The 12,683-nt window shown below is 40.0% G+C and overlaps 1 protein-coding gene across 2 annotated transcripts in view; it reads right to left on the reverse strand.

Moving 5' to 3' along the window:
* The window catches only part of WDR70 (WD repeat domain 70), a 235,032-nt gene extending 222,636 nt beyond the window's left edge, over positions 1 to 12,396 (reverse strand). The window contains exons 1-4 of one of the 2 annotated variants that reach the window (XM_053657359.1): positions 12,309 to 12,396; positions 12,143 to 12,202; positions 9,733 to 9,816; positions 2,316 to 2,436 (exon numbers count right to left, since the gene is read on the reverse strand). In XM_053657359.1, coding sequence (XP_053513334.1) covers positions 2,316 to 2,436; positions 9,733 to 9,816; positions 12,143 to 12,202; positions 12,309 to 12,333 — 290 coding nt within the window. In that variant the 5' untranslated portion in view covers positions 12,334 to 12,396. Of the gene's footprint in view, positions 1 to 2,315; positions 2,437 to 9,732; positions 9,817 to 12,142; positions 12,209 to 12,308 lie in introns of both variants that reach the window. The other variant, XM_053657358.1, reaches the window with a different exon arrangement.
* Between the last annotated feature and the right edge of the window lie 287 nt (positions 12,397 to 12,683).

Below are 12,683 nucleotides of genomic sequence, written 5' to 3' on the forward strand. Positions count from 1 at the left end.
TGCCCTGGGCAGTATGGCTCAGTTGGCTGGGCATTGTCCCACAAAGCCAAGGTCACTGGTTCAATTCCCAGTCAGAGCGCATGCCTGGGTTGCAGGTTTGGTCCCCAGTCGGTGCACACATGAGACACAACCAATCAGTGTTTCTCTCCCTCTCTTCCCCTCTCCCTTCCCCGCTCTAAAATAAATAGTTATTATATGCACTCTAATATAGAAAATATCTTGGATTGCATCTTGTTATAAATAAAGATGTTCTTAATATAGCTATTTACTGAAACAGACTCCAAAGTTTTAATTAATTTTAGCCACAGTCAGGTTACTTTAGAATAAAATGATTCAACGCACAGAGCAACTTAAAGAACCCTATAATAGATACAGGAAATGAAACACGAGCTTTGACGAGTCCATTCACCTGCCATGGATTATTCACTTGAGGTCTTCTGACTGGGGTAAGTAAACTTCTACTCTTTGACCAATGAAATGGAGTAACATTCTATTATATTCTTTTTAATGATAATTTCTTTATACTTTATAATTATACTGTCAATAATAGTTCTGTAATTTTAATCACTAGTGACAAAAGTAATGGTTGGGTTTTGTCATATCAATAAAATGTATTCCCAAGACCAAGAGGGCATGATCTTTATCTTTGGGTTTTAAAGTTCATGTTGCAATAGGAAATGGAGAGGGCAAAGAACTTATATATACAACCAATGGACATGAACTATATGGAATTATATATAGTGGGAGGGATGCCAGAGGGTGGGGGGTGCAGGGAGGAGGGGGGTAGATTCTTTCTCTCTCCCTCTCCCCCTTATTGACTGATTTCAGAGAAAGCAAGGAGAAGGGGAAGGAGAAGGGGATGGGGGAGGGAGGAAGAGAGGGAAGGGAAGAGAGAGAGAGAGATTAATTTTGTTGTTCTACCAATTCATGCATTCATTGATTGATTATTGTATGTGCCCTGACTGGGAACTGAACCTGCAACCTTAGCCCATCGGGACAATGCTCTAACCAACTGAGCAGGGCCCCAGTGCATGTTTCTTAAAGATTTATTGGAATACAGCCCAGCCCATTTATTTACGTATTGTCTATGGCAGAGTTGAGTAGTTGAGAAAGAGACTGTAGGGACCCCAACGCCTAAAATATTTACTATCTGCCCTTTACAGAGAAAGTTGGCCGACCTGCTCTTTTCTAATGTGTACAAAGATGTGCATATGCCCCAGAGCCTAAGCAGACTGTAGGGTTGCACTGCTATGAAAACAGACTTTAGTCCCATGTAGATACTCCCCCTCCCTGCGAAGACAGGATAGAAAAGACCACACTTAGAAAGCAGTGCGAGTCTGTTCAAGAGCCTAGACTGCCATACCAAAGATCTGCACCAGGAAACGGAGGAGATACTACAAATGGTGTTTTGTGTAGTCAGGCGTTTCATGTTTTTCTGCCGTGAACGGAAGGAATGTCTGTCCAATGGTAGATTTGCCAGGAAGAGTTTTATGGAGCCAATGTGACAATTATAAATACACCCAAACAACATTAGAGTTCTTGTTTTACTCCATCCAGATTTGATATCTACATATCTCGTTATGTCTTCTAAAGCTCTTAGTAATTAAGTTACATAGTATTAAATTTCATTTTAAAGTAATTTTAATGGCTGCTTTCTCCTATAACCCAGTAAACTTTATAATGTGCCTCCCTTTATATTCTTTCTCTTTTTCACTCCTCACCCAAGGATATGTTTATTGATTTTCAAGAGGCAGAAAAAGAGAAACACTGATGTGAAAAGGAAACATCTATCAGTTGCCTCCCATATGCACCCCAACCAGGGATCAAACCCCACCTAGGCATGTGCCCTGACTGGGAATCAAACCCACAACCTTTTGGTGTATAGTATAATGCTCCAACCCAACTGAACCACCTGGCCATGGTCACTTACATTCTTTCTGATTATCTGTATCTCTAACAGATCCCTCCAAATAAGATCATCATGAATGCAGAATTTTGGAGGGTACAAAAGACATAAGTGTCAAAATAAACATGACAAAAATTACAAACTCGTCAACATCTGACCAACTTTATACAGTTATGCTCTGCAGTCAAATGGCATAGATTTCAACACTACACCCAGAACACTTCAGAAGAACTCAACTGACTTACCACGTGACCCAGGACCTTCTCATGACCCTAGGGATATGCTACAATGCCCTGCTGCCTGAAATGGGAGAAATTATGCCAGCTTTTAATACCAGAAACTTTGCCTAACACGGTATAAACACCTAGACAATGATGTTTAATAGAACCCTTCTGAAAAAGTCAAGTACCTGGAAGATGATTTAGAGCAATCTCTGACCACATTTGAGCCTGAAGATGTTGGTTCAATATCTTCATTTTGCCTTCTTAATTCTTTCTCTCTGTTCATTTCTTCCTCTTTTTCTCTTGCTTCTGAAAAGGTAAAAATAAAATTTTAATACTTAGACTTCAAAATCTGTCAGTTTTAAAAAGGATGAAAATGAACAGTCATAAAGATGTAACTTAGAGTGTTACCACTAACAGCAAAAAATTATCACCCTAAATGCCCAATCCTGGGAAAATAATTAAATTACTGTGTATCAACAATATAAAATAAAACCAATAAAAGTACAAATCTGGAGAAGTATAATCCAAATTACATGTGAATAGAATATGAACCAGGATTGCACTATATAAAAAGATGTGGAAGGTGTCCTGGCTGTTGTGGCTCAGTGGATTAAGTTCCAGACTGTGAACCAAAGGGTCGCTGGTTCGATTCCCAGTCAGGGCACATGCCTGGGTTGTGGGCCAGGTCCCCAGTAGGGGGCACATGAGAGGCAACCACACACTGATGTTTCTCTCCTTCTGTACCTCCCTTCCCCTCTCTCTAAAAATAAATGAAAATTTTTTTAATTTAAAAAAAAGGATGTTGTAAGTGGTAAGTAAAGCAAATATTCAAAAGTAAGATTTGATGTAATTTCGCTGTATTTTTTTAATTATCATTTACATGGATTATTATTTTATATTAGTTTCAGGTACAGCATAGTGGTTAGCCAGTCAAACTTCGCAAAGTGCCTCCCCTGATATTTCCAGCACCCACCTGACACCACACGTAGTTAAGACAATATTATTAACTGTATTTCCTATGCTGTACTTTACATCCCCACATAATTTCATTTTTTATTTTTAATGTTTTAACCCTAAATGCAGTACTTTGTTCATTTCTGAATTTCCTACCCTAGCGTTTTGGTTAGAAAAAATTTCAATTACACTAGGTTTGTAGAGTTGTTTACCTTGGAAAGACCAAAATTTATCCAATGAAACCAAATCTTTTTCTCACTCTACAATACGGGACACACAGGAAGTAAATGAGTTATATGTATAGTCGGGTTCTCCATTGCTACCACCCTATATAACCCGAGATAACTTTAATGTTTCTTCTTTAATAATGAAAAACAATACACCCAAAGTGAAGTGATATCAAAAGGCACTCATTAATTAGAATGTTGTACTTTTCAGGGTCGTTCCTTGCTAGGATATGAAGGATGAGAACTAAGCAGACAACAAGAAAATGTTGACAAGTAACTAGTCTGTTTCAAACATGGAAGATAAAACTCTCCAGAAGATATAAGGCCAATGTTACAGCTCTAGTTCACATTTCTGTGTTTGGGTTTTTGTTATCGGTTGGTTTCTTGTGTGTGTGCTCTCCACTAGGCTGAGACAGGTTAGGACTCAACGAGCCTACACTCTGGTAGCAGGAGGACAGAAGGATAATGTCCAAATCTGAGAGTGAGCCTGCTCGGCTCCTACCCTCATCCAGCTCCTCCGCCCAATGCCTCCATGCCCTCCAGGGCAGGGGCAAGGTTGGGTGGGCAACGGGACACCACATCTGGACCCCTGGCCTCTGGGCTCAGGTCTCAGGGACAGTTCTGACCCTGATCAGGGAACAGTACCAAGGTGCACATCATCAACCACCTACCCGGCAGCCAGTTGTCCCCTTTCCCTTGCTAAGAAAGCCCATCCTCTCCAGGTGGGAGGCAGCACCGAGCTTCAGGAGATGCCGGGGCCCCCACTTCCCAGCCCATAGCGGGAGATAATCGATTCCAAGTCAACCACATTGCTCTTGCCAGTGGCCATTTTTGGAACTGGTGCGCCACACTATTACTAGTCCGTGAGATGGGAAGGGACGTCAGCTGAAGGTACGTTTGGGAAAAGCTTTCTTCCTCCTAAACAGTGACATACAAAACAGTTCCCTTTCAGCCTGCAGTAGTGGTCATCTGCAGGTAACAAATTCTGCTGATAACTTTGGGTCACAAGGACAGTCAGCTTAGGACAAGCAGTACCCTAAAGCCGGCAAAGCAGACAAGGGAGAGATAAAGTTCACATTCTTTGTGCTGAACCTCAGAAGACGGCAGAGCCCCATTCTGGAGTTCCTGGCATGTGTGAGCCACCAGTGTGTTTTCTGTGACTTCTTTGCAAAGTAAAAAAAAGCATCTTAATATCAGCCTCAATTTAACAATTGTAGCTAATATTTACATGGAATTTACTATGTACCAGATACTGTTTTAAGCACGCCCTATAGTCTTTAATCTTCCTAACCTCTGAAGCAGGTTCTGTTGTTCTCAGTTTCACTGAGACATACTTGGCAAATAAAATTGTAAGACATGTTAGTGTAATGATGATCTGATATACGAAGAAATAAAGGATTCTCGGAATGGAGTCAATGAGCATCCGCATATTTATTAGAAGAAACATTGAAGTTCTACTTTCTTAGTAAATTCCAGCTGTCCAATACAGCAGAAGTAGGTACCATTCACCACCCTCACTCTACGGCTGAAGAATCAGAGGCACAGAGAAGTGGAGTGAGAGCTGCCGAGTCGCAGGGCCATGAATCGTGGAGTTGGTTGGGCTTCCTGGAGCCGGGGCCTGGAACCCACCCCACCACTCTTTCAGCCTTGTTCCTGTCCGTGATGACCTGTTCACTAACGCGTTCCTGCAGATAAACAGCCTGTTTGCTCAAGAATTCTAGCAACTGTCTTCAAAAGAAGCAGACCCTGACCTCGAGACATTCCGGCTCTGGGAGACTTGCTGACCTTCAACCAGTTATCTGAACAGACTGTGTAGACTTGCACGTAGTCCCCTCAACAGAGAACTCTCAACTCCCTCCTTCTGATTCCCTTGTTCTGTTTTTTTTTCCTTCCTCCTCCCTCCTTACAGAAACCCCTGCCTGTGTCAAATTAAGATAGTCTTTGCGATGAGAGTCCACCATCTTCTCAAACTGCCGGCTCTTGAGTAAACCGCTTTTTCCTTCCACCAGCCCGTCTCTTGGTTATTGGTTTTTGAACAGCAGGCAGCCGAACCTGGATTTGGTATTGAAATGACCTAACAAGCACCATCTACCTTATAGAACAGTGAGCCTGCAGCCTTTCACCGGACTGTCTGGGCATCTCGACCCACCCCTGTCTCACTGGAGTTCCTCAGCAGCAGATATACTCCAAACTGCTTGTCCCGGCCTTGTGAAGCAACTAACTTTTCAATTTAAAATTTTAGCTCTTTTGTACACTAGCAAGAATTTTTTATTCCAAGAGGTGCTTATTATCTGTTACTTCATCAAAGCAAGGTTGTAATGGGGGCTGTGGCCAGGAGAAAAGAAGACATTAGAGGAAAAAAAGATTTCTTCCTCATTGCTGACTGAGGACAAAAACCAAACCAAAAGAATTCAGCCCTGGCTGGTGTGGCTCAGGGGACTGAGTGCCAGCCTGAGAACCAAAAGGTCGCTGGTTCAACTCCCAGTCGGGGCACATGCAAGGGTCGTAGGCCAGGTCCCCACTGGGGATGTGCAGGAGACAAGGGACTGATATTTCTCTTGCACATCATTGTTTCTCTCCCTCTTTCTTCTTCCCTTCCCCTCTCTCTAAAAATTAATAAAATCTTTTTTAAAAAATTGAATAGACTGTAAGTCCCTGTCAGAGGGGACTGTTTTGTGCATTTTCACCAAATGTAGAAATAAATCCACTGTAAACACTGTAAAATGCCTTTCCTTAACAAAAGGGAAGTAACCTGCTCTCCAACACAGTTCATTCTTCCAAGCCCCTCATTTTATTGTTACCTCTTTACTTCCAAGTAGTTTCCAGTTTGGGGTAACCACTTCTGCAAAAGCACCCCAGATGTATGTGACTTTTGTCTATATTAACTGCAAACTATGCACAACTACCAGGTCCTATCTGGCCTGATTCGCATAAATTGCAGATTCAAATGAATGTAATTTTGCACCTGAAAATCTCATAGCCAGTCACTATAACGACCACTTAACTTAAAGGCAAAAATGAGTTAAGATAAACAAATGTAAAGGAAATAAAACTACTATAAATATAAGCTAGAATAAATGTTTTCTAATCATGACATTCTTTTTTCCTAAAGTTAAACATTTTAGATATTAAACATTTATCTAAATATTTGTTATTGTAATTTAAACAATTAAATTTCATGCAAATTTACATTTAATGTTAAATGCTTAATGTCAAAATACTAGAAAGTAAAAAATAACACTTTAACTACATTAGTTCCATTTCTCCATTAACTATTTATGTAACTACTGTGTACAAAAGTCTGTTACCCACTCTAAATATAAAAAGAAATAAGGTTCTATCCTCAATACATGAACAATATTAAAATAAATTTGTAACATTTTTAAAGGACTATAAAAACAAAGGCAGGCAACAATTATGATGTCCAGAAGGGTTCTGAAATAATACCCAGAAAAGGTGACATGTGAGTGAGGCCTTAGAGGATGAGATAGGGTATAACTGGAGAGGAAGACTGTTTCAAGTTTAAAAAAATTAAAGCTTTTCTCATTTCTAAAATGTCTGTGATTATTCTTCTTTCCAGGATCATTAAATTATCCATTGAAATCATATTCAATCCTACCATAATCATTTTTTTCAAGGAAGCTTTCCCCCAGCATACAACAGAGTTGGTTCATAATCCACCCACAGCATGGCCATACCCCAAATGAAAATTTGAATTTAAAAAAAATGTTCTTCCTCATTTATCTCTTCATAGTATACCAGCTCTAAAAAGAATCTCTCATATGTCCTAGACACACTTATAGCTTTCAGGAACACACACAAAAATGCAAAAACACCTTGTACAATATTTCCTGATATTTTACGTAACACTTTATTGAAGTTTTATAGTAATTCATCCTTTCTACCAAAGCACCTAAACCAAAACAGTCTATATCCACATACACAGTTGAACTTGCTATTAAAAGGGACCACAGGGACTGAGAAGTACAGATGAGCAGTCAATCACAGGGAGCAAGGGAACACAGTCAATGACACTGTAATAACTCTGGGTGGTGCCAAGTGGGCACTAGACCTATGGGGGCGCGGGGTCATTTCATAAGTGATATAAACGTCTGACCACTATGCTGTACACTTGAAACTAATATAAAATAATATTCAATGTCAAATGAACTTGAAAAATTTAAATCAAAACAATTTTTAAGGACAAACACAAAAATGGGGGGGAAGAGGTGTGGCCTAAGTCCTTATTTTCTTCAAGTTGGATGCCAATGCCCAGGAGAGACTCCTACCATCATGAGATAATTAGTGCCCGTATAGGAATTTTTGAAATTTTCTTCTATGAAGTGAGTCAAACTTCGGGCTTGTGTGTTTAGAGATCAGAGTGGAAACAGCAGTCCGAGGACGTAATAACAAATCAAGGAAGTTCAACACATTTAATTCTTCCACTAATATCACAGAAGAACAAAGTCTTAAGGTAACTTTTCAAAACTTTAAAAACCTAATGACTCCCTTGAAATTCCTCTTAAGTGCTAAATGCAAACATGTTTTATGGGAAAAAAAAACACAATAGGAATTTAAAATGACACTTATAAAGTACTGCACTGTTCAAAGGCACTATATCCAACATATTAATCCCCTCAAGAACCTTCCCAAGCTGTGGAACCTTCTTTCCACATCTGTTCTTCAAGTTTGTTCAAACATCGCTTCCAAATCAAATGTGTGAGCTGTTTTCCCTAAAACAGGAATAAGTAGCAGATTTTTAAGCCAGAGAGTAGCTTTTACTCTCACATCTACCTAGCAAATTTAGGGTCTGAATTTGGAAATCCAAATTCTACTCATCTAATAGAATGTGGGGCTGACCCTCAAACCTAGGTCCTCCAATTCCGAATCCCAAGGTCTATATAATGGATCCTACCATTTTAAAACACTCTCCAAAGCAGAATTCTTTGAAAGCATTATTACAGTTCTACATATTCAATCCAACCTTCTCAAATATATATTGAGAACCTCTGGTGCAAGGCATGGTACTGGACACTACAAAACTTACCTAGTTGAATAAGATAATCCCCGTTCAAAGCATTTTGTATCACATAGTAAAAGAGGTAAATACAAGAAAGCTGTAATAGTAAAAGCATTCACTAAAATGTTAAAAGGTTAAATGTTAAAGCATTTATAAACATGCCTCAGACAGCATGCCCTTGTATCGTGTTTGATGATACTAAATGATTTTAACATTTTTAGGTGTGGTAATAGTATTCTAGTTAAGTGTTTTAAAAGAATTCTATGTCTACCAGACCTATCAGGGTGATCACCATGTAAGTTATAGAAATGTCTACTCACTATGTTGTACACCTTAATATAATATTGTATGTCAACTGTAATTGAATTTTTAAGTTTTTTCAAAGAATCCGTATCTGTTAAAAACACAAACTAAAATACTTTCAGGTGAAACATAAATATCTAAAATTTGTGTCAAAATAATACGAGGGAAAGTGAATGGAAATAACAGTAGCCATGAATTATTACAGTAGTTAAATCTGTAAGAGGGACATAGAATTTTTTACTATACTTCTGTATTTGAAATTTCACATAATAAATAGTATCTGTAGAGAGCTATTTTTTTACAATAAAAAAAATGTCATTCTTCCAGAGTCCAAAAATATTTCAAGTGAAGCTCCTATCCAAATATTAAATATTACTGCTATATAATTTATCACTTTGAAACCAACAACCACAAGTACCAGAACAACATTCACTTGAATTTTTCCGGGAGTCCTATCTGATCTCCAGCCCCTCCCGCTCCATCAGGTGACACCTCTCCCTTCTCTAGTGTGAGAATGACCTGAAGCAGACCCAAAGGAAGCAGGAAAGGAAACAGTGTCCTTCCAAGACCCTGAGGTGGCACCTAGAATTGGCAACCACCTGATATCAAACCAGACAGTGTGGAAATTAAAGCCTTCATTAAACGTCTGATACAACTCATTAATGCAGGGGTTCAACAGCAGCAGCCACATTCACTGTATGTCTCAATTTTCTATACTGTCTGGGTCAACAGTCAGTGGTGTACACAGCTCTGAGAGCCACCTCTCGCCCAGCCTTCCAAATACTGGTTCCGCTGTAAGCAGGAAAGAAAAAATGAAATGAGAATCAGATAGAGGTGGAGGGAGAGGTAATAGAGAAATTGCTATTCTGATTCTTACATGTTAAGATTTTAGTACTCAGACCTTGTTACCCAATTTAGATACAACTTTTACCATGTTTAAAAACAAAAAACAAAAAAAAAGTCTGCTTCCCAAGGTACCAGTACATATGGCCTTTTAAGAATTTTGAACTTTTTTTCAGTCTTACACTATCTGTCAATATCCTTATGTAAGGTGTACACCATATCTAAACCAATGACACAGCAAATAACTGAACTTACCCAGTGTTTTCCGACTTCTTTCCACAGCTGTTCTTCGAGTTTGTTCAAACATTGCTTCCAAATCAAATGTGCGAGCTTTTTTTCCTAAAATAGGAGTAAGTAGCAGACTGTGATCTTCTTGCATTAAGCTGACCAAACTTTAAGTAATCAACAAACACTGACCAATCCTTAACCACTCCATCTGTCTAAGTTACAGCATGGCTATAAGACAACCAAAAATATCAAGGAAGAAAGAGTTTGTTACTTCCCAGTGAATTCTGAATGACAACCTCATCACCAGTGCCATCAACCAGACAACTCTCCCATCCTCCTCTAACTCATCAGGACACCATCCCTTAAAATTACATGGATATGGTAGGCAGGATGGAGAGTGTGCATACCCTGATCTTTGGAGCCCGTGAATATGTAACAATACATGGCAAAAGGGGCTTTGCAGATGTGACTGAAGTTATGGACCTCAGCTCTGGCTGGTGTGCCTCAGTGGACTGACTGCCGGCCTATGAACCAAAATGTCCCAGGTTCATTTCCCAGCCAGGGCACATGCCTGGGTTGCAGGCCTGGTCCCCAGCTAGGGGCCTGCAAGAGGCAACCAATTGATGTATCTCTTGCACAATGATGTTTCTCTCCCTCCCTCCCCCTTTCTCTAAGAAATAAATAAAATCTTTTTTAAAAAAGGAAAATAAAAAAATAAAGTTTTGGACTTTATCCTAAAAAGATTATTCTGGCCGGCCCAATCTAATCACAGGAATCCTTACAGGCAAAAAGGCAGAACAAGTATGGCAGAAGTCAGAGAGACCTGAAGTATGAGAGGGACTGAAGGTACTATAGTTTGTTTGAAGATGAATGCAGCAAGACAACAAGTAATGTAGATACATTAAGAAGCTAAGACTCGCATTTATAGCTGGCGAGGAAACAGGGACTCAGCCCCAAAACTGTAAAGAACCGAATTCTGAATGCACCTGCAAGCAATTTTATATTCTCTTTTAAAAATAATAATACCTACTCTATTGGTAAGAAAATGTTAAAAATAGCATTCTACCTAACATTGACTTTGGTGTAAATTGAAACAACCTTTCTGAAGGGCATTATAATAACATGCATTAAGAATTTTTTTAAAAATACACAAACTTTTTGTTACATTTTAATACTTTTATTTTTATTAAAGTAATCCCTCTAGAAATCTACCCTACGGAATTACACATAAAATTTCTTTTACAAAAGGAGATAATTATATATAAAAATATTCATTATTGATATAAGAATTAGGAACTATGTAGGGGAAAGCTAAAAATATCACAACTTATGGCACTTATATTTAATGGGCTACTATCATCCATTAACAAATCAGGTTTGGGGAGAGCATTTTATAATATGGGGAAATCCTCACAATATGAAGAATTAAATAAATTATGTATAATTAATAAAAATATAAAATTATACATACACATGATCTTTACTTTCCTTAGTAAATACACATGAGAAGGTACTGGAAAACAGACTTTTAAGACTTGATTTCTACACTTGATCTTAGCCAAAAGGCCAAGAGGCAATAAGCCTTGATTTCTAGATCATGAGATTATGGATAATTTTACTTCCTTCTTGTTTTTATGCCCTTATACTTTCAATATTTTCTACCACTTATGTGTGCTATTTTTGAAGTTAGGGAGAAAGCTATTTTAAAGAATTGATGCAAAAATAAGCAGAATATTCCCACGGAAGTCTACAGTACTTTTGTAGATATGAGCATCTACAAGATAGTAAAAAAAAAAAATGTGGCTCAAGACGTTACCAGAATAAATAAATGTGTGAAAGAATGAAGACAAGACATGGACACATTAGCCTGACATCTGTCCTTTCCAAGACCCAACAGACATGGGATGAGAAAACAATTTACGTTTATTTTTACTAGCAGTAGTATTTTCAACAGGTGACTATCTGTTTGCGACCTTTTTATCTTAAAGCGTGCCAAGAGTAGGCTCTACAAGAGAGACTGAAGTGGCGACTCTAGAGATGAAGGACTTGAATCAAAAAGAACTTAAAACCATTATAACAAGACTTAACGTCCCATTTGTTGCCAAAAGGGCCATCGCATTACAAACCACTGTCACCGAACACAAACTCCCTCCACCAACCAGCACTCTCCACCACGTGGGTCACAAAGCAGTCTGTCTTTCTCACAAGTCCTTCCCATACGTGGCAGCTGAGCTAGTCCCAACAAATAGGCCGGAGTCGGAAAACAGACAGTGAAAAGAGAGTGTAGAAACTGCAAGATGTACCTACAGCCAGAGTAACCCGGACTTGGCACAGAGGAAGGCGCGAAGCAGAGGCGACAGCTCGGCCTCCCCCGCAAACCTGAGGATCGTAAAACCCCTGCAAAAGGAGACGGCGTTACGCCTGTGCTGTCACTCACCGAAGCCCGTGAAGCCCATGGTGACCGCCAGCTGCGGGTCCGGTCCCGCTGCGTCTGAGCCTGTCACTAGCACAAGGGGAAAAGAGAAAAAGCGGTCTCGTTAGTGCGGCGCCCCCGTAGTACCCGGCCCCGTCTACCCCGCCCGTGCTCGCCTCACGGAACCCACCATCGCTGGGCCCCGGGCGCTCCATCGCTGGACTCCCACCGCAGAACAAGCATCAGCTGCAGCTCTAACAGCTGCACCAGGTTCACTGCAAACCCAGCAGGAAGTAATTTCTCAGAGCGTCAGTGCCGCCTCCAAGGCCAAGAGAGGTGCGGTCCGCAGAGGGACCGCGGCCTCCTGAGCAGCGCCGCCCTAGCGGCCTGGAGGGGCATGAGCGCCCCAGAGGCTGCAGCCCCGAGATGGGAACTCGCCTGGGATCTTCTAACAACATTTTAGGTCTTCTAACAACAACACCCTTCACATTTTAGCAGGTGTTTACCGCCACGGTGATACTTAACCCTCACAGAATTATAAAGAGAAGCCAACAAACTCCCTTTC

The sequence above is a fragment of the Artibeus jamaicensis genome, unplaced genomic scaffold (genome assembly GCF_021234435.1).
Source record: "Artibeus jamaicensis isolate MK-2021 breed Jamaican fruit bat unplaced genomic scaffold, CSHL_Jam_final scaffold_369, whole genome shotgun sequence".
Classification (NCBI taxonomy): Eukaryota; Metazoa; Chordata; class Mammalia; order Chiroptera; family Phyllostomidae; genus Artibeus; species Artibeus jamaicensis.